Source organism: Vanderwaltozyma polyspora, genomic scaffold (assembly GCF_000150035.1).
Source record: "Vanderwaltozyma polyspora DSM 70294 KpolScaffold1043 genomic scaffold, whole genome shotgun sequence".
Taxonomy (NCBI): Eukaryota; Fungi; Ascomycota; class Saccharomycetes; order Saccharomycetales; family Saccharomycetaceae; genus Vanderwaltozyma; species Vanderwaltozyma polyspora.
This window is the reverse complement of record NW_001834675.1, coordinates 29,486-42,371: the sequence shown is the minus strand read 5'-3', so window position 1 is coordinate 42,371 and position 12,886 is coordinate 29,486. Positions and strand designations below refer to the sequence as shown.

Below are 12,886 nucleotides of genomic sequence, written 5' to 3'. Positions count from 1 at the left end.
GGTGTCACTATTTGAACCATAACCATAACCATAACCATGGTGATAAGGTTGTATAAATGAACTATTTTACTATTTACAATATTTATTAAATTTATATTCTATTCAGGTTTTAAATTATTTACAAATCCATCCTGGTACCTTCAAGATATCAGTTATTGGCCATTTTCTAATCGGTGTTACTTCTAAATCTGTCGTCAGTTTATTCTTTTCGTATAATTCTATACCTGCCCAACCTATCATTACTGCATTGTCAGAACATAGATTTAGTGGTGGATAGTAGAATGCTTTGAAAGTTTCCCCAAATTCATTCTCTAGTTTTGTTCTTAATCTTTTATTTGCACCGACACCTCCAGAACATACAAACTGGTCAACATTTTGAAACTTATCAGGACGTAATTTAATGGTATGTTTTATCTTTGTAATCAGATGGTCAAATGTAGATTCTTGAATTTGATATGCCATTGCTCTTCTTTCATTTTCGTCGTATTCTGAGATTACTTTGGTCAGATTCTTCTTAACAGCTGTAATGAAAGGAGCAAATGAAAACGCCAATGTATCAACTCTACTTGGCTTGTTTCTCAATGGATTAGGTAGAACAATTTTGTCATTATCTTTAATAGATATTGGGTTTGATCCAATGAGGTTTTCCATTTCTTTGGCTATCATTATTCCTTTAATTCCAATTTCACGACCACATTTATCTAAGGAATCACCAATGGCAATGTCCAAGGTGTCACATAGGATCTCATGCTCTGTAACACTCGAAGAATGAACCAGCATTGTGTGGCCACCACTCACAAGCAGACTAATAAATGGAAACTTAGGTTCCATACCGTTACTAATCATCCTGGGGATCAAGAGATGACCCAACATATGATGCACACCAACAAATGGTTTCCCCCATGCCACCGATAAACCTCTTGCAAAATCAAGGCCACTAGAAAGAGATCCTGGCATCCCAGGGCCCCTAGTGACACATATAAGATCGATATCTGGAGATGAACAACTAGCTAAAGCCTTCTTTGTTAACGATGCAATCTTCAATTGATGATGTACATGCGCTTTGGTAGGTATAATGCCCCCATCTTGCACTGTATCCAACGATTCTTTCAGGTGGACTAATAGTTCAGGAGCCTTGGTAGTTGATGGCCTGTCCAACACAGCAACACAGGTGTCATCGCAAGAGGTTTCAATGGCCAATACTTTATAGCTTCTTCTAGGACACCACAGAAGACAGAATGAAGCCACAGATTTAGCTCTCAGCATAAGTAACTAACAGCAATCACTAAAATAATACCAGACCGTAACAGATACCAACTTTGACAGCGTTTCCACCTCAGTAAGTATCAATATCTTTTTATCCTGTTCCTATATTAAGACTCTTCAAATAGTTGGAAATATTTTTCTGGTGCTATGTTAGATCAGATTTCTTGGAATAACGGTAAAAAGTACCTGAAAAATTTAAACAGCAATGCTTCCGAATGATGTGGACCTATATATTGTAATATCAGAGTGCTATGAACCTGGATTTTACAGCTTTGGCTTCAAATCTTGCTATATATTAGACAAAACACCCGTACACTGCATAACATATGCTTCAAAACCCTTTAAGTTTTGACATTTTTAGCTGAAAAAAACTGAAAAAAAAATCTTCAACAGATCGAAAGGATTCAAATATTAAAGGAACTCAAGTGAAACCAGGACTGGTTTGGTTAGATCTAGGTTAAGCTAACTCAGCAATTTAGATATAAGGAGATTGCCAATTGAGAAATTTCTGGTAGAGCTTTTTCAGTTTTACAAGAACGAGGCTATATCTCCAGTTCAATTTGGGATCTAGGTGAAAGATTTAGAAAATAAAACTGATATTTTCTTTTGGAGGTTTCTGGCATATAGAATCATAGATACCAATCCAATTCGTTCATTTACCTTTTGATTTTATTTAGTATATCTAGTGATTCACTTTACCTCTGCTGTGTTGTTAGGTTTTTTTTATTTCTGACATCGAATTCTTTTTGTAAATAGATAGAAACCCAGGTGAGAATTTTGAATTGTAGCGTTTGCATTATTCTTTTATTTTGCAAATTGATTTGTTTCACCAACAGATCATAAACTTTTGATATTTTATTTTTATGAAATGTTTAATCTGACGTCCTCTATTCCTATTGTACGTCAGCCATCTGACCATCCAATACCACCCCATGGTGATTTCACTACAGGTGGAGAACCTGTTGGAAGTGGATTACCTGTAATAGAACCTCCTATTGATGAGGAATCACAGAGACCAATTTGGCAAAGTGTCTTAGCTGGTGGTATAGGAGGTGCCATTGGTGATTCTGTAATGCATTCTTTGGACACTGTCAAAACAAGACAACAAGGTGCACCTAACGTTTTGAAATATAGAAACATGTGGGGTGCTTATAGATCTATCTTTATAGAAGAAGGGCTGATGAGAGGCCTTTATGGTGGATATTTTGCTGCAATGGTAGGATCCTTCCCCAGTGCAGCTATATTTTTTGGTACTTACGAATTCTCCAAGAGGAAAATGATATATGAATGGGGGGTCAACGAAACCACCACATATCTAATATCTGGTTTATTAGGTGATTTAGTTTCCAGTATCGTATACGTACCTTCAGAAGTGCTAAAAACCAGACTACAATTGCAAGGAAGATACAATAATACGTATTTTGATTCCGGATACAATTATCGAAACTTAAGAGATGCTATTAAAACGATAGTCAAGACGGAGGGGTTCAGTACTCTATTTTTTGGTTACAAAGCAACGCTAGCTAGAGATCTCCCATTCAGTGCCTTACAATTTGCATTTTATGAAAAATTTAGACAATTAGCATTCAATATCGAAAATAAAAACATCAAAGAAGATGCCCTTTCAATCACTAGTGAAATTTTAACAGGTGCAAGCGCCGGTGGTTTAGCAGGGATAATAACCACACCACTAGACGTAGTGAAAACAAGAGTCCAAACACAACAGTCCTACAAGGGAGAACTGCGAGTCATAGATCTCAATGCCACTACACAATCGAAACCGTCGACTTTAACCAATTCAATGATCCAAAGTTTACGAACTGTATATAGAACTGAAGGTATCACGGGTTATTTCAGCGGAGTGGGACCTAGATTCATTTGGACCAGTGTCCAAAGTAGTATCATGCTATTACTATATCAAGTATTGCTTCGAGGAATAGACAATTCTTTTGGTGTTTCGCAACCTGAATTGGAATAAAAATAATCAAATCAATAGACACAATTCCCCTTCCGAACCTAAAATATAGCAGACATTCACCCAACTGCCCCCCCCCCCCCCCCCCCCCTCAAAAAAAAAAATCTAGATTGCATCAGTGCGCTGCCAGATTTCAATAAAATATTCTGACACTTCCCTATTAGCATATTCGAAACAACTTCGCACTCACCCCTCCTCCTCCTCTCTTTCTCCCTCAACTCTCTCAAATGTTAAAAGCAAAAACAAAGCTGAAAGAATCACAAATGTAAATAGTAACACCCTCTATAGTCATGATATCTTAATATTCATTATGTCATATCTCTATCAAATCAAGTTCTTTTGTATTTACTGTCGTCGTCGTCGTCGTCGTCGTTTACTGACTGGTTACAATTTCTCTTCACTATTTGAGGGAAACTTACCCGGATTTCACCTACGAAATCTTCTCTTTAAGGTGGTGATTAACCAAAACCTTTAAAATATATATGATTTAAAGGACATGAAGATCAAATAAATAGGGTTTATTCTAGTGTTGAATTGTATTAAAAGTTGATCCAAGTACGGTAGATTATTGATTGTTGACTATATATTTTGAAAACTTAAATATTTTAATTTTATTTTAGTCAGATAGGCTGCGATCAAGCATTGGTGACAGGGGAAAAGGATATACAATATTGATATGCAATACGTTGGTAGAGCTATTGGATCTGTATCCAAGACTTGGTCATCTATCAATCCTGCTACGTTGTCAGGAGCTATTGATGTTATAGTTGTTGAACATCCAGATGGTTCATTAGCTTGCTCTCCGTTTCATGTGCGGTTTGGTAAATTTAGAATATTAAAGCCTTCGCAGAAAAAGGTTGAAGTTATTATTAATGGGAAGTCTACTAATATCCCTATGAAGTTGGGAGATAGTGGTGAAGCGTACTTTGTTTTTGAAACGTCTTCTAGTATCTCGGATATTCCATCTGAATTGTTGGCATCTCCTGTGGTAAGTGCTTTAAGTAGTCCTCCCGGTTCTCCAAACCCTTCAACAAACGATTTGAATGAAGATGGGAAAGGACAGGATGAAAAAGGTATGGGGAAGGGTTATCTAGAAGACCCTGACTTCTTGGATATTAATAGTAATGCAGAAACTAATGAATCTGATAAGGAAAATGAAAAAGTTAAGATGAACAATTTCCAACAAAATTTGAATAAGAAATTGACCCAAATTCATATTCCAAGTAAAATTGATAATAATGGTGATTTATTATTGGATATTGAAGGTTACAAACCGGATCAAGTTAAGATGCATGACACAGATGAACAACTGAAAAAATTATTGCAAGAAGAACTAGGTGCGAATTATGATATATCAAGCTTTATAAGAGAGGATCAAAGTGGTAATATTAGAATTATTAATCCACATGATGCATCTTCCTCTCATGGTTCGCCACCTAATGGAAATGCGTTTAACTCAGAAGCTATCTTCCCTCATTCTCAAAGTGCAAATGAGGAATATACCTCAGATACTGAGACTCCGATTGAAAGTAAGTCATCAGATTCAAGATCATTAGATAGTAGCACAGATACCACTACAACTGAAACACATCCAAGTTATTCTAGTACAGGACAAAACTATATCAGAACCATCAGATTAACCAGTGATCAGTTAAAATGTTTAGATTTGAAATATGGTGAAAACGATTTGGAATTTTCCGTTGATCAAGGTAAAGCGATTGTAAAGTCTAAATTATATGTTTGGCGTTGGGATATCCCAATTGTTATTAGTGACATCGATGGTACTATCACAAAATCAGATGCAATGGGCCATGTTATGAATTTAATTGGTAAAGATTGGACTCATATTGGTGTTGCAAAATTGTTCTCTGAAATTTATAGAAATGGTTATAACATCATGTACTTAACAGCAAGAAGTGCAGGTCAAGCTGACTCTACACGTGGTTACCTAGATTCTGTTGTTCAAAATGGGTACAAACTACCAAAGGGACCGGTGCTTTTATCACCTGACAGAACGATGGCCGCTTTAAGAAGAGAAGTTATTTTGAAAAAACCAGAAGTTTTCAAAATTGCATGTCTAAATGATATTAGATCAATTTTTGTTAATAAATACGAAGAATTTCATCAAACAAAAGATGAAAAAATACATGACGATTCGGAATCTGATGTAAGCAACGATACAAAACCTACGCCCTTTTATGCAGGGTTCGGTAATAGAATTACAGATGCGCTATCTTACAGAACCGTTGGCATACAGAGTTCAAGAATATTTACAATCAATCCCGATGGTGAAGTCCATATGGAATTGTTAGAGCTGGCAGGGTATCGGTCATCATATGTCCATATTAACGAATTGGTTGACCAGTTTTTCCCACCAGTGAAACCGGTCGACAACAATTACGATGCAAGAAGTATCACCTCAATGACGCCGGGTTCACCAATAAATACATCCTTGGACAATATTGACTTGGATGCTAAGTCATTTTTCATTAAAAACACACAAGAAGAAAAGTTCACCGATGCAAATTTCTGGAGAGACCCATTAGTTGATTTAGACAATTTATCTGACATCAGCGAAGGGGGTAATGATGATGAATCAGATATCAATCGTTCGACACCAGGAACACAAAACGATCGTGCTATTGGAACAAGAGACGAAATAAAATCAGATAATGGATCATACAGCTCCCCAGACAGCAAGGATATTTTGAATGGCAACGGTATGTCATCCACACCGATTAAAAATATTCCAAACTCTAAAGGACAGATAGGAAATCAAATATACCTAGAATTGGGATCACCAATATCTTCACCAAAGTTCAATTACTTAAGCAACTTAGAAGATGTTAATTTCCTAAAAAATAATGGCAGCAAGAGTAGTACCAATATCAGTATAGAAGGTCTAAGTCTAAACTCCGGTCCTGTTCATCCAGTATCTGGAGTCTCCAAAGTAAACATAATGGAAGATGGACAACACCATTCAGACTCGAACCATAGTGATTATGAAGAACCTTCTGATGATGAATTCGACGAAGACGAATTCATATAATCAATTCATAACAACCAACCAATACCGATAACAAAATTAAATCTTGAAGTAATTCACAAAAAGGATTAAGCATAAAGAAAAAAAGATACCAACCACCATTCATTTATTTACAACCACACATGTAAATATTTATGAAATATATTATATATCTATGTATTTATATATATATGTACACATATAATTACAATATTTCTGTTTTTTTGTTCATAATTAACCTTCAAGAATGTGTCTCTTGCAGCCAACCGATCTTTTAAAGACAATAAACGACAACATCCACCCATGATAATATCGATCAATACATAACCCTCCCATATCTTACCAAACGCTCTCTCTCTCTGATCTAACCAACCTTCTTGAATACATTGCTGTTTATTGCCTATTTGACACCTTTAACCTTTTGACTTTACTCACTTTGGCTTGCCTGTGGGCCCGTACTAGACACTTTGATTGATATCCGAAAATTATTTAAAAGCAACTTTTGGATATAAAACAAACAATCAATCTAAGTATTGGACGGTAGTTTTAGTTGATTGATTTGGTAATAAAGGGGATTGAAAGTTTCTAAATCTATGGGGTATTGTATTGTTATTGAGTTCTGATTCTATAAAGGTGCATTTAGTTGAAATTTTATTGTTCTTTTTCTTCTCTTATTAACTATCGCTATTGTTAACAATCATATACTAGCAGTACTGATAATATTAATAATAGGAAAGATATTTAAAAAGATTGGGTGAATAGATATTTGGCGGTAGGCTTTGTCGGTTAGGTTTATTATTCAGAGAAAGTATTTATCTGGTTTTGACTAGTGTCACGATACTACTTTTGATTTTGGATATTTGAATCTAGTCTTGTTTTGTTATTGTTTTGGGGAGAGATAGAAAGAGTACTGGGTGAATGAAAAGGAATAGGGATACGAAGATGGATCACAAGAGTGGGAAGATGAATGCTAATGATAGGAACCAGCAGAATAACATTAAACAGGAGTTTAAGTCTGATTTGAATGAGGCGGCGAATGCCCAACCTAAATATAATTTCAATATCATGGTTTCAGATGCCATGGCAAAAACTTCAAAACAGTTATTATATGCTCATATTTACAATTATCTTTTACACAATAAACATTTAGAGACTGCGAAACAGTTCTTGAAAGAGGCAGATGTTCCATTATTGACTGGGAATAATAATGATGATGTGGCTGTTAAAAACCCCACCGCTGCAACTTTATCACAAAACGATTTAAACCCAAGAGAATTATTACCTACAAAGATGTTAATGAATGCGAATGATACTTTCCTATTAGAATGGTGGGAGTATTTTAGTTCTGTTTACGATTTCGTAGATACTAGCGATTTATCTGCTCTACAAAATAATGATTTCTTACAAGATAGAATTTTTCCAATTTTACCAACTTCAAATAAAGTGCCAACACAAAGATATTCAAGGCAACAATCAGATCAAGTGCAGATGAATCAAAATAGCACAGGCAATTCTAGCAGAAGTGGGATGGGTACTCCGATTGCAAATCCATCAAACCAGAATTATCAACACTCCTCTAACCCAAATAGTGGTACTCCTACTTCAACTGCTAATAATAATACAAATAATAATAACAACAATAACAGTAATAACAATAATAGTAAGCAATTTGCTCAGCAAACCCTTAATTCACAATTACAAAATGGCGTTGTATACCCGTCTAATCAAAACGGACAGCAGCATGCAAGAAGACCTCAGTCAGTGTCAAGTGACATTTCAAATACGATGAGTATGGATGAACAACAGCAACAGATGAACCTACTCAAGCAAGTTAATTCACAAAATCCACAACTTATGAATAACATGTTGTTTCAAAACGTTCAGCAACAATCCTCATCTTCTCCAAATACTCCTGTTTCTGCAAATAACGTCGATGGCAACGGTCAATTTCCTATAAGTAAAATGAACTGGAATAGAATACAGAGAGAAAGAATGAGAATTATGCGCCAGCAGCAGCAGATCCGCCAACAACAGATGCAACAACAACGGCCACAACCAAATCAGCAACAAATACAACAGCAACAACAGCGTTCGCAACTGCCACAACAACAAGCTCAGCAACGTATACAGCAAGCTAAACAACAGGTATCTCAACAGCAACGTCCACATCCAACGCAACAGCAAGTTCATCAAATGCAGCAAATGCAAAAGCAACTTCAACAGCAATTACAACAGCAGTCTGTTATGCAGGGACAACAACAAGGTCCTATGCAACTACAACAAGGTCAGACTCAATCTCAAGGTCAGGGACAAGCACAAGATGCTCAACAACAGGGACAGCCGTTATCTCAACAGCAAATGAAACAATTAAGAAATGGAGGCAATGTCGATTCAAACATTCAACAGCAATATATGTCAATGATGATGCAAATGATGATGCTTTCGAAAAACAATCAACAAATTCCTCAACAAATGCAGCAACAGATGATGCAGCAAATGCAACAGCTTCAGCAACAACAACAGCAGGCTCTACAACAAAACACAGGCAAACCACAACTTTCGCATCAATTTGTTGTTCCAGTTAATAATCAAGTTGTCACTACTCCTGGAGGGAGCTCAACTTCTGCTAGAACTAAATCTAATGCTAGATCTACAAATACTAATAAAAAGAAAATGGAAACAGTATCCAAGAAAAATAACAAACGTTCTGATATTAACAGCCCTGCAACAATAGTGCCTATCAGTACACCAACTTCGAGTGATGGAAATATCATTAGCAGTACACAGGGAACAAATTTCCCTATAGTAAATTTAAGTCAAGCTCCAACTCCCACATCTAAGGCGGAAGGAGATGGGGAAGCTGGTCAAAATAAAAAGAGAAGACGTAAGAAGCCAAAGACTCCAAATACTAATGTTTCTGCAAGTACACCTACTGCAGGCAATACCGCTAATAGTACACCTGTCACTACTAGTGGAGTAAACAGCTCTGTAGTTGGTTCTGCCACTACATCCAATGATAAGAGAACGCCATCAAATACAGTTGCTAATAACGACGGTTCTATGCAAACAAATGTAAACGAACTTGATATTGGTCTAGGAATGAACACCAATAGCAATAATAATAATAATAATAATAATAATAATAATAATAATAATAATAATAATAATAATAATAATAATAATAATAATAACAACCCCAATAGCAATTCAAGAGATAAAATAAATAACAATGATTTGAATATGAATCTGGATATGATGTCGTTTGGGAACAGTGCATCCAGTATGGGTCTAAACGATGGGTTTCAATTGTTTGACATGGACGGGTTTCCAAATGACATTATGGGTAGTTAAACAAATAGTTCATCCACCAATTTCATCAACTTGAAGATGAGGAAACGAAAAAAAAAATATAATAATAATAATCAAGAAGAAAGATAGAAATTATAATTAGAAACAAGATTGTATCATTACTCATTTAATAAGTCTCTCAAATTATGGATTCGGTTGGAGTCATTACACATCACTAAAGCTGCCATGTGTGAACCCAATTCCAGTCCGATCCTGTTCTAATTTGGATATTTTTTTATTTTTACTTTTATTTCATTAAAATTAGAATAATTGAGAGAAACGAACCATCACTTGCATACATCGAGCATCTCAAAACAGATATAAACGTTTAGGTTGGCCTAGGAATCAAAAGAGAACTCTCATCAAACTGCGTCATATTTATACATATATAGATATATATATATTTTTTTTATTGGTTTTGTTTTTTTTTCCCATTCATTTTTTGGTTTGAGTCTCTCCTACACACTGTTGATCCCCATAGTTTCAACAGATACCAACTCCAAACCTACTCAAAGACAATATCCGTTGCCTCTAATCTCGAATACCACTCTTTTATCGTACTTTATAATCATTTATAGTCATCACATCATGTGCTTAAACCATATATCTAATAGTTTCTCAACCTCTTCAATTCTTTATTTCCGAGATATCAAACTATTTTTAAAAAGTAAAATATCAACAAGCGTTTTTGTTTACCAAATGAATCAAGATGATTAAAAAGGTCGATGAGACTTCTAAAGATAGGATTTGAAGTTGTTAATGGATCATCTGTCGATGGAGGGTGTGGTTCAGGATATTGTTGAGGATTGAGGTTTGCTATTATTGATTTCCAGTTTAAGTTGCGAAAGGAAAGGCCATTTTTTTTAGATAATTGGATAGAATAAAAAGAGATAATAAAAATATTATGGAAGAGATATCACCAACAAGTTTGCATTTGCCAGGGTTACAGATCTTTTCTTCGAGTCAGGCAAGGAGGAAACCTAATGTGGGTATGTTAGGTAGGCATCTTGATTTTCCTCTTGGAGGTTATTCGAGTTCTGGAATGGTTCTTGGCAATGATACTACTCCTGTTATGGACAATAATTGTTTTGAGTTGGAAACACCAGTGACTAAGAAGTTAAGGAATTTTACTGATTGGACGACTTTGACGTTACATGAAGCATCTCCTGGGAATGACATTGCTGAAAAGTACGAAAAGTGCGATTCTTCTCCTTTGGATTTAATAATTCAAAGAATATTTGAAGAGTTGCCAATGTCAAAAAATGATCAATTCTTTGACGAGTTTCAGTATGCAATTATTACTTGTCCTTTACTGAATGACAATAATGGTGTTCGTTTTTTATTCGACGTGAAGAAATCCATTTTAGATTTCCATAAAAATAAATATACAGGGCATAGGAGAATATTAAAATCATTTCCAACAAAATTTGGAAGATGCTTAAAATTATCAAGTGATAATTTCCAGCTTACCAAGACATTTCATCATTCGAGAACAGTTTTATTAAGTTATAAATTGATCAACTATATTCATTCTTTAAAAAATTCTGAAGAATCGTTGATTTTGAAAAACAAATTCTTAACAATAATATTACTTTGTTTATACATGTCATTTCAACAAGAACTTTTCCATATTCAATACATTAAATATAAAACATTATTAGAGGTAAAGATCATTTTAAATTCTTTACATCGTTTGGACACTATTATTCATAAATATTACAATGCATATTCTGAAGAATCTATCTTTAGACCTATTAATTTGAATTTAAACAATCAAATTGACAATAATTCAAATCTATCAAACATCGAAGTCTTATTATCATCATGTTTAGATATATTATTTTACAACTTCAAAAATTTCACTAATGAAATGTTACAATTAATTAATATTGACGAGCTAGGGAAATTTTGTGATATTTACAAGATTCATTTCAATGAATTATATGATTTATTGAGAAAATCACAAACAACTATAAAGGGAAAATTATTAAGATCAGAAATTTTACAGAAATTTTTTTTATGTTGCTTATTATCATTAAATAATACCAATGTATCAATAAACCAACATGTTAGATCTTCGTTAACAAAAATATTTAATGATTCATTTTTAAATCAACCCGAGCCTAAACAGCAATTAAAATTAGAAAAAACTGCAATAATTTTAAAGCAAGTTAAAAGGGTAATCGAACTGTTGGCATCTACATTAAACGCCAATAAGTACCTATTAGTTTCAATCATTGAAGATACACCTCCACCTTCTTCTAAATTGCACCTGAAAAATACTTCTAAAGATATAGAGAATGTTCCTTTGACTTCGTTCATTAACAGATTAGTGGAATTGGAGAGATCTATACTACGTATTGATCCTAATGATCTAGGCAGACACCAATTTGATGTTACAAACGAATTACAATCATTATTAAGAAAATGGGAAAATATAACTTCACTAGAGGGTTGTAATAATAGATTTGCAGAGACAAAGAAGATAAGAACGATTAATAACAGATTCTCAATTGATATTCGTGGATCCGAAAGAAATGGTATCTTGACAACTGATATAGATATTAAAAATATAGAAGACAATGAGACTGACTTCCTAGTTGATTCGGAATGCACTTCCATCTCTCAAGGATGCTTGGTTTGTAATAATTATAATGAAGATTGTGATTGTGACCATAATACTCTAAAAGAAAGTTTCGAAATCTCAAAGGAAAATTATGAAAACAAAGACTTGGGGGACAAATTTGGTTGTATTACTAACTCGTTTACAAAAGGATTGAGAAAATTATCAGATGAAGAACTGAAGAGAAAACTAGACGAAAAGATCTTAAGTTTGGCTGCTGAAAATATTAAAGGTAAAGAAAAGTTGAGAGACCAAAAATCATTTGAATTGTTGAAAGATATTTCAAGAAAACAATCACTTAATTGTCTCCAGCCTAGTAGTCATGATAATGATAATGATAATGATGATAAAGAGAACTTATGGAGCAGGACTCCAAAACATACTCAATTATCTTCTGAAGATTCAATTCCGGTAATATATAGAATTCGGGAATTATTACAAAGTAGGTCTTGAATCCTATAATCATATCATATTTTAATTTATATTAATACTGTATATACTATTCGAGACATATCTAGGATTATAACTCACTAAGATACTAAAAACTATGCATACTTTATTACCTAATAATTATTTCATTTCATTAATAAATAATTTAAAGTGCTAATTCTTCGATAAAGTATATATTTATATATTTGAATTTGTTTAT

At 34.1% G+C, this 12,886-nt stretch overlaps 5 protein-coding genes across 5 annotated transcripts; 4 read left to right on the top strand and 1 right to left on the bottom strand.

Moving 5' to 3' along the window:
• Window positions 1-114: 114 nt before the first annotated feature.
• On the bottom strand, window positions 115-1,266 carry QRI7 (putative N(6)-L-threonylcarbamoyladenine synthase; the record flags this gene model as incomplete). The annotated part of the gene is made up of 1 exon (XM_001645639.1): window positions 115-1,266. One exon carries the CDS (start codon window positions 1,264-1,266, stop codon window positions 115-117), a length of 1,152 nt encoding a protein of 383 aa, XP_001645689.1.
• An 868-nt stretch (window positions 1,267-2,134) lies between these two features.
• Window positions 2,135-3,244, top strand: MME1 (Mme1p; the record flags this gene model as incomplete). The annotated part of the gene is made up of 1 exon (XM_001645638.1): window positions 2,135-3,244. One exon carries the CDS (start codon window positions 2,135-2,137, stop codon window positions 3,242-3,244), a length of 1,110 nt encoding a protein of 369 aa, XP_001645688.1.
• A 673-nt stretch (window positions 3,245-3,917) lies between these two features.
• On the top strand, window positions 3,918-6,290 carry PAH1 (phosphatidate phosphatase PAH1; the record flags this gene model as incomplete). Its single annotated transcript, XM_001645637.1, has 1 exon — window positions 3,918-6,290. The coding sequence occupies one exon, from the start codon at window positions 3,918-3,920 to the stop codon at window positions 6,288-6,290; it is 2,373 nt and encodes a 790-aa protein (XP_001645687.1).
• Window positions 6,291-7,184: 894 nt separating this feature from the next.
• On the top strand, window positions 7,185-9,617 carry MSS11 (Mss11p; the record flags this gene model as incomplete). Its single annotated transcript, XM_001645636.1, has 1 exon — window positions 7,185-9,617. One exon carries the CDS (start codon window positions 7,185-7,187, stop codon window positions 9,615-9,617), a length of 2,433 nt encoding a protein of 810 aa, XP_001645686.1.
• A 901-nt stretch (window positions 9,618-10,518) lies between these two features.
• On the top strand, window positions 10,519-12,690 carry INP2 (Inp2p; the record flags this gene model as incomplete). The annotated part of the gene is made up of 1 exon (XM_001645635.1): window positions 10,519-12,690. One exon carries the CDS (start codon window positions 10,519-10,521, stop codon window positions 12,688-12,690), a length of 2,172 nt encoding a protein of 723 aa, XP_001645685.1.
• Between the last annotated feature and the right edge of the window lie 196 nt (window positions 12,691-12,886).